Here is a 15124-nt window from a genome sequence, read left to right as displayed (position 1 = left end):
ACACTGGCATTGTTCTAAATTTGTCAGATAAAACCTTTATACCATTTGTTTAACATTTGTCTTACCAATACCATCACATAGTTAATAAGTAGTTTCCCAGGTCTGGAAAACACCCCTCAAGTAAGACAAAAGTTGTAATGTGTTGGATTGCTGTTCTCCACAATGTCATATTTTTCTTCCACTGTGAACAAGGCAGAGATTTCAGCAGCTGAAAGTTCAGGTCTTAATCAGGTTCAAATTGAGATTATTTGGTGTTGAGGGTGTTTTAAATGGGCAATATTTGGTGTTGGCTGTAAAACACAGTGAAATGCTCAGTACGTTTAGCACCCCAAGTCTTACACAGGTCATGTAAGACTGCTGGTCTGCAGCAGCAGAGCGGTGCTTGACTGACAGTTTCATCTGAAAGGAGGCATGACTGCAAAGATGCTGCTGCTGAACCCTGTCACTGCACCAGCATCTTATGGAATTCCATTGACCTGCTGTCTTTACAACTGCACATGTGGTGCTATAATCAAAAAAAGGATGAAATTGGACACACTGATGTAAACCAAACAAAACTACTAAACTCGTTTCTATGTAGCATGATGATTCAATCACATTTCTGCCTCACTTTTTGAGGTTTGAACTTCGTTCACTTTCTCCACAAGACCACAGAATGGGGAAGCATTTGTTGAATACTGTGAGAAATAATGTGTTGTCGTTGAGTAACATTGATTAAGGAAAAAGGTTTTAGTCTAGGTTCTGAGTCATCCCTGAGGGAGTTCTCCAGGAGCTGGAGAAACAGCAGACCACTCCCCATTGTCTGGCTTTTTTTAAATATGCAGTAAAATCATATTCTAGGGAAAGAGAGGTCAATCTAACGTGATTATCTACTCCTCGATTATTATTTTCTCAACTTTAACCACTACTTTACTTACTCAGTCCTTATATATGCAACATGCATCCTTTAGAACTTTCATATGCACGTGTCAGTTATTCTTCCTACTTTGAAAAAACAAAGATGTGTGTGTGCTCCAATTCTTGTACTAAAAAATGTCCTGGAAAATGATCTCCTGAAAAGAGTGGGAATTCAGCATAGGAAGAATTGTGGGCAGTTTGTTGGGCAGTGAATGTATGGGTGTGTATGCTCATGCATGCGGATACAGTATGTGTTGTGTGGGTTAACGTCAGTGCTCCCTTTATCGGACATACCTCAAGTCTATCTGATAAATGTAGAAATGAGGGCCCAGTTTTTTAACATTGCATCATTACTTTACAGGACAATATCTTCAAAGTATCTTTTGCTAAACAAAGAGTAGTCTGGACCTGCTCTATATGAAAAATGTCTTGAGATAGCTGATTTGGCGCTATATAAATAAAATTGAATTGAATTGCTAATCAAACTCATACTACTGTAGGATTTAAATGTGACTAAACAGTGTAGTGTGGTACAGCAGCTGTGGTCACTTTGAATGATGTCAGTTACAGAGGATTCCATGGGTGTCAGGTTGTTACAGCAGGAGAAAATAGACATTTCAGACCAATCCTGTAACATTACCAACATCTTTGCTGCCATTCATGCCAAATATTCATTGTTTCACTTGAATTCAGAAGCGGTGTGTTAAGTGAAACATTAATTTCTCAGGGCGTACTGACTATACAGATTGGCAGAGAATACGTTGATTTTGCTGCAGGAGATGGTTTTTTTTTTTGTTTGTTTGATTTTTTTTTTTTTTTTTTTTTAAATGATTTTTCACCACTGTGACAATGTGCCCCAGCTGGAATCTATTGTGGCCAATGTAGTTTAGGCTGACCACAGCCACTGTTCTTCATGATATTAGGACAATATCTGGTTGCTGCTACTTGAATTTTCCACCTTTCATAGCCTTGTATTAAGGGATCATACCAGTTTATTACAACTTGGGATCTAAAGAGTGAACAATAGATTGTTTGATTGCGGTTATGTTAAAAAACAGGAATAAATAACCTTAAAACACTCGAGATATCATCTACTCTGGAGACAGTCTCCTTAACCACCTCTGCATGTCTTCCAACTTTTTAAACACGTTATCAGTCTAATTTTGCTAATCCCCATTGTTTTTCAGATACAGTGGAAAAGCAAACAGGAATGCCTAAAAGAGACTTATAGTTCCTTGTGTAGTTCCTGTGGCTCCTTAGTACTCCCAACTATTATGTCAAAAATGTGCCTAAGTTTGACCAAATTTGTTTTTAACTTGTTTCTATACGATTGCTTGTGTTTCTGAACCCATCTGACTTCTTTTAGTGAAGTCATTGTGCTCTCAGACTTCAGAATTAACTTGGCAAGTTCAGTCTTATTATTACCGATAGGAATGGTTGGCAGAACTACAATAATGAGACCCATGTTGTAATAAACCAGGCTCTTCCTTCAATGGGCAAAGGATAACGATACTTGCTACTATTTAGAATGGTCTGGGTCTTGCGACACGTGCGATAATACATATTAGGGATTTGTTTGGACTTTTTAGCTTGTCATCCATCCATCCTTCTACATGTTGTTGACTGATTGGAAGCTTGACGAGAGAAAAACTGAAATCTCAGCAGCACTGACTGTGTCCGATTCTGGAACATATGACGTTAAGTTGTGTCTCCTCTGGAATGCATCGCACACAACCCTGCTTTGCCTCAAAGCAAGATGTGATGTGCAGATTGTGCTGTTTTTGGATGGTCACTTGTGCGGCTCATCTACTGCTTTGCACCACAACTCATGGCTCTACATCTGTCACCGTCTGATTTTTTTTTTTTTTTTTTTTTTTTTTTGTGATGATGAATTCCAGTTCAGATTCTTTTTTTCCCCTACAGAGAGAAGACGGTTGGGTTCCTTGTCTTTCTCTCTGTGTCTTACTTCTTACTTGGGCTTTAATTGGAGTAACTTCCTCACTCTCGTTATAGTCCAATATGAATTGGGATTGTTTCTAAGTCTCTCTTCATATGTCTTTCTCCACTGTTCCTCCTCCTGAACCCAACATCTTACTGTTTTTGTCATGGCTCACCTCACTCTGCTCTTTCACCTGTTACACATATTGACACATATATATTCTTTTGTTCTCATCGTTCCCTCATTTGTGCTCCTTAATTTATGGAAATCCATATTCAATATTTTCTCCTTTCCTTTGCTTAAACCCTGGTCCCCTGCTCAAACCTCTCTCCTCTGTTCCATTTGTTCTACATTTCCCCGTCATTTTCCCCTCCTTTGTCTTCCCCGGCTCCTTCCATCCTCCTTCACACAGGTGGTGAGTCAGCGGTTCCCACAGAACAGCATTGGTGCGGTGGGCAGCGCCATGTTTCTGCGCTTTGTCAACCCAGCAATCGTTTCCCCTTATGAGGCTGGCATCTTGGATAAGAAGCCCCTGCCCAGGATAGAGCGAGGTCTCAAACTCATGTCCAAGGTAAGAGTGATTGGGATGGTCTTGTGATGCAGCTGAATAGAGGTAGTAATCATTGTAAATGGTTTCAGTCCTTCTGTTGGGTCATATATAGTCATCAAGGGGCTGTTTTTGTAACAGCAACATGTGCTAATGATTAAAGCGGCTACAATCAATTTTGTTATGAACTACCAGGTGGATAGAAGACACAAGACAACTGTAACTGCTGAATGTGAAGATAAGCAACAGTTTGCTAAAAGTTCAACATATGAACTTAAAGGATAAGGCTGGTGATTTTCTACCAACCATGACAAGGTTGGTAACAATCGATGCCTTAGGTCGTTTAGTTTCATATGATACCAGTATCTTCACTCTCCCACTACAGCCTCTGAAAGGCAGTGTTGCGTTAATCGCGTTTTTGTTTTTTTTTTAAACATGTTAAATACTTCAAATTAATTAAAAAATTAACACATTAATTTTAAGAGTATTGTATGTGTATCCAAAGCCTGATATATCTCATTCCTCTGTGCCATAGATCGTTGTCGTCCAATAACTATTAAAAACACAGTGAGTCAGTCAGTGAGCCACACCACTGCACTGGCTGACATGTTCCTTCATCCATCCATTCATTTGTGTAAATAAATAAATTATATGTAATACGGTCAAAACTAACTGCTGGGATATGCGCAAAAAGCCTTAGTTGGTACAATGTGCTGTCTGACCACGTTGGAGGGCAAAAGTGTTTATGGTCATTCTGAACGGCTACATGCGGGAGCGCTGCAACGATGGATCAATTAGTCCATCGAAAGAAAATTAATGGCAACTATTTTGATAATCGATTCATCGTTTAGGTTATTTTTTTTTAAGCAAAGATGAAAATGTGAGAATTTGCTGCTCTTGTTGGTCTTATATGATAGTAGATTAAACATGTACAGGTTTTGGACTGTTTATTTGACATAATGAGACATTTAATGATGCCACCTTGTGAATCCTAGTCTTGGTGTTTAAGCACTCATCATAACTAGATAATGCTTTTGCTGTATGCTGAAACACAGTCTAACTGGATTACAAGTCGACAAGGTTCATCTACTGACTCATTTAATGTTTGCTACTCTCAATGCTAACATCAGCCTACATAAGCTACTGGTCTACCAGACCAAGTCAGTTTATAGTGGAAGAACATTGTGTGTATTGTATTGAGCAAGCATGTGTTTTATTCCTCATGAATACAACTTTTCATTTGTTGAATCTTCTTTCAAAAGTTACATAGACAAAAAGTAGCTAATCTTTTTTTTTTTTTTTTGCAATATCCATCTTCCTTTATATTTCATATCTGTATATTCCTGTCTTTTCCTCCAGATTCTGCAGAGCATTGCCAATCATGTCTTGTTTACAAAAGAAGAGCACATGAGGCCTTTTAATGACTTTGTGAAGAGCAACTTTGATTCAGCCAGGAGGTAAGACACTGATACTGACTACCCTCTTTCAGTCTCTGAACACAGAAGTCCCTGTCACTCAGTTCCCCCCAAATATAACAGTTACAGTCATAAACTCTGGACGTGTTGTATTGCTTTGGGAAGAACTGTCCAATTATAGTTTGGTTAAAAGTATTGCTTTGCTGAAAACTTTGTATGGTGGCATCTGAAAGGGCTCAAACTAGAGGTTGTCATCGCTTCAAAGAAATGGACCCTTGATACTGTATAAATAAAGCAAGAATGCTTAAATATTCAAGGAAATGTGAATGTTAATGTGATAAGAAGTAAATCACACTGGCAGATATAACATTAAATATCAATGAATTTTCATAAATGTCATCTGCATTTTGATGCATTGTAGCCTTTTGGGTTGTACCACTGATACTGACATATGTCTGAGGCCTACATTACCCATAATGGACCTTGACAGCTTGGCATGTGCATAGATGGACGTCAAAGGGGGCTTGAGCAACTGCCCATTTGGCCTCCTGGAGAGAAAGCGCCCTTTCTCTGGGGGTGTTTTTTTAATAAATAAATAAATTCCTGTTATTCCCGCTACATCCAGCGTGACACAGCCCAGCTCCTGCGATGATTGGCTGGTCAACATCCGTCATCATCTCGGGGCAGAGTCGGACTGGCCATCTGGAGCTCCAGGAGAAATCCCGGTGGGCCAGTCACTATGTGGGCTGCTAGAGCAAAAACAAGAGCCTCTTTCCTCCCTTGATGTCACCAAACATACAACCCTTTGTTTAGACTGGCTTTTTAACTTTATTTGGGAAAAATAAGCCACACAAGGTAAAAAAAAAGAGGTTATGTCTCTAACAGAGAGAGGTCTTAACGTTTTGGACCTTTCTTCATTCAACCATATTATCAAAATTAACTGGATCAAAACATTTCTAAAAGATCCAGTTAGCATGTGGAGTATAATACATTTAAACAAATAGATCTAAGCATATATCTTCAAACACTCACATTTAAAACTATTCATTTATGCAAACTCTTCAGTGTTATACCTGATAAAGTAAACCTCATGTTGGTTCATATGTATGTTAATTTTAATCTTTTTTTTTCGTATTTTTGCATATTTCTAGATAACCAAATACCTTTGTTTTTCTTTAGTTTTTAACTCTTTGTCTATATCGTGATAATTCCCTGAAAACTTGTGATTATGATTTCAAAATGTATTGCTTGAAAAATGTTTCTCAATAAAATAAAATTAAAAAAAAAATAGAAAGGCCCTACGTCAAATCGGCTTCAGTCAATGCCTGGTGCACTTCCTGGGGGCTTGGTCACTACATGTTGCCACTTCCTGTATCCGTTCTTTCAAATTAAAAGCCCCTCGGTCCAGCCATATACTAGGTTTTGACCAAGTCTCATTCATTTTCACACTTGTAGTCTTCAGCCCTAACTGAGGCTGACTCAAGTGACATCGCCTGAGGAAATTTATCAGATTTCAAACGGCTCCCTCTAAAGACAAAAAAGGGCTTATACTACTTTTTTCACATATGCACCCAGAAACACACGCTGATGTCAAATCAGTTAGTCTGTATTAGCAGAATGGATTCAACATGACACAAAATGTCTAAGGTTACAAGTTAAAATCCTTCATGACAGTGTCTGTCTATCCAAGTGTTTCTACAAAGCTCTGTTTTCCCCGTACACGCTACAACAACAAGCCAGTGTTTCCACATTTACACACTATGGGTGACGTTTTAGTCTGGACAGAGAGCCAAAACGGAGAGAAAAAGATGCGTTTATGCATTTAACCGGCTTAGTGTGGGCATGGTCTCAGCTCTGAGATGAAAAACGAAGAACCCTGTAACTAAAGCAGTGAGGAGTCTGGTATGGTGTATCCTCTGTGTGTAGGTTGAGTGTGTTCTCTCTCTTCTCCACCACAGGTTTTTCTTGGATATAGCATCTGACTCTCCACCCAGCGACTCTGTCAACCACAGTCTGTCCTTCATCAGTGACGGTAATGTGCTGGCCCTCCACAGACTGCTGTGGAACAACCAGGAGAGGATCGGCCAGTACCTGTCCAGTAACAGGTCAGGATAGATGAGTTTGTAAAGCATAGTGATTATGTGTTCTATTGTATGTTCTCAATACTGTGCCAATCATTTCTGTTAAATGATGATCATGATCTTATTTCCAGGGACCACAAGGCTGTGGGCAGGCGACCTTTTGACAAGATGGCGACCCTCCTGGCCTACCTGGGGCCTCCCGAACACAAACCTGTGGCTGACACCCACTGGTCCAGTCTCAACCTGACCAGCTCCAAGTTTGAGGAGTTCATGACCAGGTAGGCTTACATTACATACATAACATTACATAATGTCTCCTCAAGCCAGAGCTCCTCTCTCTTTACCTTTCACAATAAAAAAGTCACACTGGGAGATTCTAAGTCTCTGCTGAGCCTCATCTCTCTTTTCATTATGTAGCTGTGATGTTTAATTTTTACACAGACTGATACTTAAGTGTGAAATGTGTTTCCACAGTGTGTGCATTGGCCATGCCATGTGATACATTATATAGTCAGAATATATTCAGGATGTTGGGGGAAATTAAAAATTGTTGGATGTTATGGGACAGAGTGAACTCAGCAGCCACATATTTCTTTGTTTAATATCTTCAGGTTAGGCTAACCCATTGTTGCTAACTTTGGAGCTAACCAGTCTGTGCTGTACATTTACTGCCAGACTGACAACTTACTGTTAACTTTTGCCTCTACTCCACTCACGTTCACCATCACTTTTCTGCCACTCTCTCTTTCCAACTCGCTACGCACACATATTATGCACTGCCATAGAGAGAGCTACATTACCAGTAGTTTCCTAGGCAACAACACACAGGTTGACTCATGTTTCAGAACAGCACTGCACAGAGGCTCCAAAATGCTATTGTTTTCTGAATGGATGGATATTTGGCGATATTTTTGGCATTAAAAAAATATTTCTTTGGCCTGGCGGGGGTCTCGTTGTTATGATTACAGGAGAAACACTGATTCAGTAAATGTTCAGTAAACGCTCAGTAAACATTGAGTACAGTTAGACCTACAGTTAGACCTAGCAGTCTCCATTAGGTTGGGCAAGTTCAAAGTTGTGAAAACCATGGGAGTGTTTTTGAAAAATAATTCGGTAATTTCTTTTGCTGACCTGCCGCCGCAGGAAGTAATGGATTAATCCTGGAAGGCTATTGATGTAGCACTTTTCTCCTTATGAAAGTAACACAGTGATTATTCGACCAATAAGAGTTTGGTCAGACGAGAGCATATCGACCAACTAATCAATGAAGGGATCTTCTAATGGTCAGTATGAACGGGAGGAATGATTACAGCAAGAAAAACCTATTTCAGTGTTTGTTTGGACACCTGACTGCTAAAAAATTGTGAACCCATCCTTTAAAGGAAGGTGTGTCTAATTCATAGTCTAAGTAAGATTTCAAAAATCTTTTATTTTCTCCATTGTGACTTTTCTTTCTGTGTTTCTGTTGCAGCATTTGTTTATATTCTTACGCTTTATCCAGCTTTGTGATTTCTGATGTGACCAAATCAAAACAGTAAATTTTGGATTGCCTTCTGATAGTAATACAAAGTCCATTTTAGGTGTTTTTCTGTGGCCTTTTGTTTCTAACTTTATCACTCTTTGCAATACAGAAAATACTGCTTGCTAGTGCAGCTGGAAAATGCTGTGATATGATGGAAGATGTGCGTTCAGGTGCATGCACTGTAGCTTACAGATGTCTTCTGTGTTTAGGTCTGATTCCTCCTCCTGTTTCCATTTCAGAGTTTCTCTGAAATGTGAAATGTGTCTTCTGGCACTTGCCAGTCCATCATTGTAAATAAGAAACCTGTTGTTTTGTACAACAGCATTGGGTCATAAACCCTGTCAAATAAATGAAGGTGTGACTGATGCTAAGCTGTATGGTTTGTCATGTAGGCACCAGGTCCATGAGAAGGAGGAGTTCAAAGCCTTGAAGACCCTCAACATCTTCTACCAGGCAGGAACCTCCAAGACCGGCAACCCAGTCTTCTACTATGTGGCCCGCAGGTAAGCCTTCAACTTAGTCTTTTTTTTTTTTACGCTTCCTTGTCGTCTTTATTGTCTGGTTATTGCTTTTGAAGTTTGTGATAGTATAAAACAGTTCTTGATCATATTTCTGCATTTCTCCAAAAGGTTTAGCAATGGAAGTTTTAGCATAAGTAAATGCATAAGTTTGCACAAATTCTGATGATGATAGCAGCTTATGCAAACAGTCACCAACAATAAAAGATAAGTTAAGCATGCTGTGGAGAATGGTTGGCACTGAAGTATACATGCTAAGTTGTATATGACTAAAACATTAAAACTGTGTTAAATTGCTATGAAGTGGTGGAAGAGGACTGAACTTAGAGACTGTTAATTAGTAGCAGCTTGTGATACCTTTGAACTTGGAAAGGCTTTTCTTCCTCAGGGCTTCAGCAAGTGTAGAATTGTGTTTTTGTCTCTGTACTCTGGATAAAAATACATTTGTAAAAGCAGTAAGGCTGCATTCAGACCATATTTAGCACTACGGTGCAGGGGGGCTGCAACGGTGGGGGCACGTTGTTTGAGATAACGCTGAGACAATCAAATACAATCCAGGAAGTTGAGTTGGAGTTACAGATGAATGCATTTAAGGACTTATCAGAAGCCAAAAACACAGCACAGTGGGATGTGATGTGGGGTTGCATTCAGGTTCAACTTTTTGCTGGGCAGCCGCTGCAGTTTTTTGCTGAGCCCTGTGCGGTCCCCACTCCTGCAGCCTCCTGCAACGCTCTACCCCCATTCAAATGGATGGGAGGGCTGCCATTTTTTCATGCATTGCAGGATTTGGTCTGAACATGGCCTAAATGCAACAAATCACACAGTGACCAGAAAAATAGGAACCCCAGTACTCTGTAATGCAATAGAATACAACAAATGATAAATACTGTCTTTGTAAAACTGGTAGTGTTATATTTTTGTATTGGTTTACATTATATTGTAAGGTGTTTCTTATATTTTTACTCCTTTCTATATAATGTAGTCCAATATTATAACGCCACAACCTGCTATAGAATTGAATCAACACACCAACTGATGAATTTGTGAGCATGAAGGTGCATTTTTGACTTTGCAGATAGTAACAGTCCCAACTCAGTGTCAACTTCGCTGCTTTTTTTTTTTTTTGGAGCTGTCAGTCATATCACATGGTCTTCATTAGCATGTTTTGTCAACGTCAAATATGGAGTTTGCTTAGTTGTCATGGAGAGGGTTCTGCTGATGTCAGCAGATATCAACAGAATGTCAGCTGACCCTTGCTGAACTGAACAAGTCACCACTTGACTTATCAACTCTTAAATCTGCCTCTGTACCGACAAATCAGCTTTCAGAGCCTAATAACTGTTTCATAGTAGGTCAATCCATACAGAGGTAGGGAAAGCCCACTGTAATAGCTGGAATTCCCATTAAGCTTTCAGAGCAAAGCACATACATGTGTTATTCTTCTTTTAATTACCACTAATGATAACTTTTTGTATTATGTCCATAAACTGGGTCCTTTGTCTTTTTGTCTGTTTGGATACACAGACATTTTGGTCCATCTGCACTCAGTAACAAAGACGTGGGCAAGCACACTTCTTGACCTCAGAGAAAAAAACTCTGCTGTCTGGCTGCTTGAACTCACATATGATGCCTTTGCTGGTGGTCAACATGTTTATCTGGGGTTCTGATCCAGTCATTTCTTTACTACCATCTTGGAAAATCAAAAAATCATTCCATAAAGTGTAGGTTAGAAAAACAAATAATTAGTCATGAGCGCTAGGTCTGTCTTTATTCAGTGAGCGAGAAGCTAATCAGTCTGTCTTTCATCTATCTTTTATTCACAAAACATTCAACTGAATCTCTGCAAAGTCAGCAGTCCATCTGGAAGTCTACAGATTTGAATAACAGCCAGGTGCAAGTAGAGTTCTGTTTTCAGTTCAGTCAATAAATCACACAAAGATTGATAATATTTCTCTTCTTTATTACATCAGTAGTCTTTAGGTCTTTCTACTTGGATTAAAAGAATGGTAATGTGTTGCTGCACCAAGTCCTAATTTAAGGCTCAAGTTCACCATGCTGATAGCTGTAAAAATGTGAAACTTAATACAGATCCTGACATGCTGAATTCTTTAACCTCAGGATCCATAATGTCCGCCACTGACTCTTTTTATGTATCGCTTTAGAGGGAAAAAATTTAGGGGTTGCCACTTAAAAGAACTAAAAGAATAATGTGAGTCATCAATCAGGGAGCCCGTGATTTTAAAATCATATTTTCAGTCATAGAATGTGACTTTTCCCCAAACGCTCTTCCATACCTGTCAATCTAACCGTGGTATAAATGTGGAATGGAGTGATGAAAAAGACCTCTGTGCTCTGCGCCTCTCAGCTCGCTTACAAGCTGGGCTGTATACGACTAACTCCTGATCCAGACCAGAGCACTTCCTCTGCTGCTGCCCTATCAGGAGCCATTCTTTACCAGGACTGCTCAGTTAGAGCACGGAATACTAAAGATACTGTCAGCCCATTTTAGAATGGACTGTAAATGACCTTACAGTAAAAAAAAAAAATAGCACCAGCATCAACATTCTGATTTAGAAACACAGTAACAGCTTACTAAACATGACAATAAAAGAGCTTCTTCTGGAATCTTTGACAGGAATACAAAAGAATTCTTGTCTTTGTGGAAGTTCTTGACGGGGCCAGCTTACTCTTTCTTTTCAGCAAGATGATTTTGTGCTTTGGTTTTTCTTCTTGAAGTTCATTTTAGTTGCATACAGTATTAAATCATCAGGGATTCATGGCATTACACTGGAACAATGTTTATTCTTTTTTTACAATCCTATGACTATTCTATGAATTCTTCATTTTTTTTCTTGAATTTGACCTACAGTAGCCCTTTATTGGTAACCTTTTTCCTATTTCTCCATACAGACTTTTTATGTTCCTCACTGCTCAGTGACAGAGTGAGTTAGGTGTGGCAATAAGGGGCTGTGGAATGTTATATAGTGTGTGTTGTCAATCCTGTTTTGAAATGGCTCAGCGGGACTAATTGTAGCACAGGCATCAATATTATAAAGAAAGCATAGAGCACAGAAGACTGTCAGTGCACAAGCATTATACTGAGAGTTGAGCATTGACATTAGCACGCCAGTTGAATCATATATTCCGATATTTTGAATAGTTTTCTGTCTTGTAAGTTTATACGGTTCATCTTTGTATACAAGAATTTGAAAGACATTGTCATGTTGTACATGTTCAGCTAGTCGGAAAGAAGGTGATAAAGTTGATAAAAGTGACAGAAGGCAGTAACAGTTGCAACAGTTTTACCAGGGAAATGAAAATGGAGGTGCTAAGTGGAGTTGCTTGGTCATACGTTCACTGTCCATAATAATCCAGTAAGCAGAGTATTTGTGTATCTAGTCAAGGTGTTTTCAGAAGGATGTGACTCATGACTACAATAGTCAGGGTGACAGTTTGTTGAGTCTCACAGAGAAGTCCACGGCCTTTATTCCGTGAGTTAGCTACTTTGGGCTTCTTTGTTGAAGACTGTGGGCGCGCTGTTGTGCTCGTATGTGTGGAGAAGCTCTCAAAACTTGTAGAAGACGTCCAGACAAACACCATATGGTCCCCAGATTCATTTACACCTCTTTTGTCCTGATAGATTCCAGTCTCAAAAAGCGCAGACTTTGCTTGGTAACTGGACGTGGCCTCCGCAGTCCTTGCGGGCGATTGAGCATCATGCTCTTCACCATCACTGTTAACCCAGAGCGGTGGCTCTGTGAACAGCGCAGAGTGCCACTCCCCCCCTGGTGTCGCCAGATGGGCTTGACCACAGATAGGTCTTGTGTAACAGGGGCAGCCCAAGACGGTGGCGTGGGACCGCTCGGCCCACCTCAGGAGCCTCGTTATGTTTTCCTCCTCCTCACAAGCCCAGGGGTTATCCCCAAGAGTCATCAGCTGCAGCCCCCTCAGCTTATCAAAGATCCCTTCAGACAGCCAGGAGAAGCGATTAGCATGCAAGTAGAACTGAGTCAACCTGTGCAGTCGATCCAAGGATCCAGGCAGGATCTGCACCAGATAGTTATGCGACAAATCAATGCTCTCCAAGTTGTGCGGCATATTCGTGGGCACAGTCCAAAACCTGTTGTAACTGAGATTGAGAGTTTGGAGACTCGGCAGCGTGTTGTTGATGAAGACCACTCTCTCCAGTTCATTGTCTGACACGTCCAGTACTTTCAGGTTCCAGTGATAAGCTGTGTCGTTTTTGTCCAGCGAGCGTAGATGATTCCCTGCTGCTCGGAGGTCCCACAGAGACCGCGGCAAAGCAGGAGGCAGGCTCTCCAGGCGGTTGTAGGACACATCCAGAGTTCGCAGGTGGGCATAGTGGCTGAGCTGGTTGTCCAGACCCTGCAAGCTGACAGAAGAATGTAATATTTAAAAAAAAACACACACATATATACACACACACAGTCAACAAGATCCTTACTCCGTTGAGGTTTTGTTTAGAAAGCTGCTTTATGTCGCCAGTTGACCTAATCGTACAAACTGTTAAACAACTGTAAATGTTACTTTTGCAGCCGCCGTGGCCACAGGTTAGGATTATAGTATATAACACATAATGTAGCAGTAGCACAAGTGAAGAATAGTCTTAAAATCAACAAACTGACTGTCTGACTTTAGGCAGACATTGTTGTGTAACTGACGTTTATTAAAAGTAGCTAACATTAGCCACCATAAGCTGCTGCTCATTACCAGACCAGAAATTCATGAGCAGTTATTATTACTCATGAGTTGAACTTTCATTTGTAACAGGAAGAATGTGCTATTTCTGTTCTCGCAAACCACAGTATATGAACACGTCATCATTCTGACTCTTTACACTCCAAGTCTGAAAGCAGTTGAGATGATGAGCTGCTCTCCTCTGTCTAATTTAGTCATGCGAGAGACAGAATCTTATCTGGGACAGCTACATATTTTTATCATTAAAGTCCTGCTTGCTGCAACCAGCAGTGTTATTAGGGGAGGTGAGGAAGACTTCACATTTAAATGGATGTTAGTGGCCTTTTGTGTTTACCGTTCACACACTGGCTTAGCTGTCTGTCCTTTCAAACCCTAACCTTAAAGAAAAAAATAGAATTTCTGTTTCCTCGTAAAGCACAGAAAACCCTTTCTGGCCTGCGGAGGAGGTGTGAAACCAAATGACATAGCACAGCTGCATCTGCTTACCTATTAAAAGAGAGGTTGAGAAAGCGAATGTTATGCTGCAGACCAGGTGGCAGCTTGGTTAGGCCTCGTGAGGAGCAGTCCACCACACGGTGTCCCCGGCTGCAGGAGCACACAGGGGGGCAGATAGACAGCACCCAGCCCCCCAGCAGCCCACACAGCAGCAGGAGAAGCAGACAGGCAGCAGAGGCAGGCATGGTCAGGGCTCTAGAGTGGGAGTAGGGAAGACAATGAGAGAGAGAGATAGGGTTGGAGGATGAATAAAGTGATGTTAAATGGGGGACAGTGTGAGGTTTTACATGTAATGGCTTTAATTTTCCATATTTATTGCAGGAAGTCCAATAGAATGGATTGAATTAACTGATATTTAAATTAATAGCAAGCCTCTCACTTTGCTGGTACACTGTGACAGTTTCTAATATATATTCCATTGCTTAATCGGTGGTAGAGGCAGTCCATTGGGCTTGCTGGGTTTACAATTTCTTTAGACAGTCAGTTGTGTTCTCCATCTCTTTCATGTCCAACCTGCTCCAACAATGAAAAAAAAAAAAGAATCCAAATTCAAAGTAAGTGCTTACACTGCTTTAGACTTACTGTATTTCTCCATGTTGCGTCCACACCAGTTCAAAATTCTATTCATGGCGTCTTCTTAAAATTACACATTATTACAGTTAAACTAAGGACGAATGTCAGAACACACACACACACATATATAATTATTATTATTATTTTTATATATGTTATAGAAGGATTTTGTGAGAATGTGTTGCATTATTGCAATGAAATCTTGCATGAACTTAAGAAATAAATATGGAGCTAGAAGCTTCCTGTAGTCAGTCTTTTGCCATTAGCAAAGGGACTTCAGGTTTGGAATAGTTGGTCTAGACTGAAATATCTCCACAATGGTTCCCACATGTTCAATCATTTGCTTTATGACCAAATATCTCAAAGGATTGACATCAGCCTCAGCTGTACCTCGTGTTTAGTGCTAATTAGCTATTGT

General features: G+C 40.2%; 2 protein-coding genes across 2 annotated transcripts in view; one reads left to right on the top strand and one right to left on the bottom strand.

Moving 5' to 3' along the window:
- The window catches only part of nf1a (neurofibromin 1a), a 92623-nt gene that overhangs the window by 44798 nt on the left and 32701 nt on the right, over positions 1–15124 (top strand). The window contains 5 exon segments of the mRNA XM_044355091.1: positions 3249–3407; positions 4743–4840; positions 6757–6903; positions 7011–7157; positions 8794–8904. Coding sequence (XP_044211026.1) covers positions 3249–3407; positions 4743–4840; positions 6757–6903; positions 7011–7157; positions 8794–8904 — 662 coding nt within the window.
- On the bottom strand, positions 10942–14728 carry omgb (oligodendrocyte myelin glycoprotein b). Its single transcript, XM_044353462.1, has 3 exons — positions 14700–14728; positions 14125–14328; positions 10942–13312 (listed from the first exon to the last, which is right to left on the bottom strand). Exons 1-3 carry the CDS (start codon positions 14726–14728, stop codon positions 12319–12321), a joined length of 1227 nt encoding a protein of 408 aa, XP_044209397.1. The 3' UTR covers positions 10942–12318.

Source organism: Thunnus albacares, chromosome 6, assembly GCF_914725855.1.
Source record: "Thunnus albacares chromosome 6, fThuAlb1.1, whole genome shotgun sequence".
NCBI lineage: Eukaryota > Metazoa > Chordata > Actinopteri > Scombriformes > Scombridae > Thunnus > Thunnus albacares.
The sequence above is the reverse complement of the archived record's forward strand: the minus strand, read 5'-3'. Positions and strand labels throughout refer to the sequence as shown.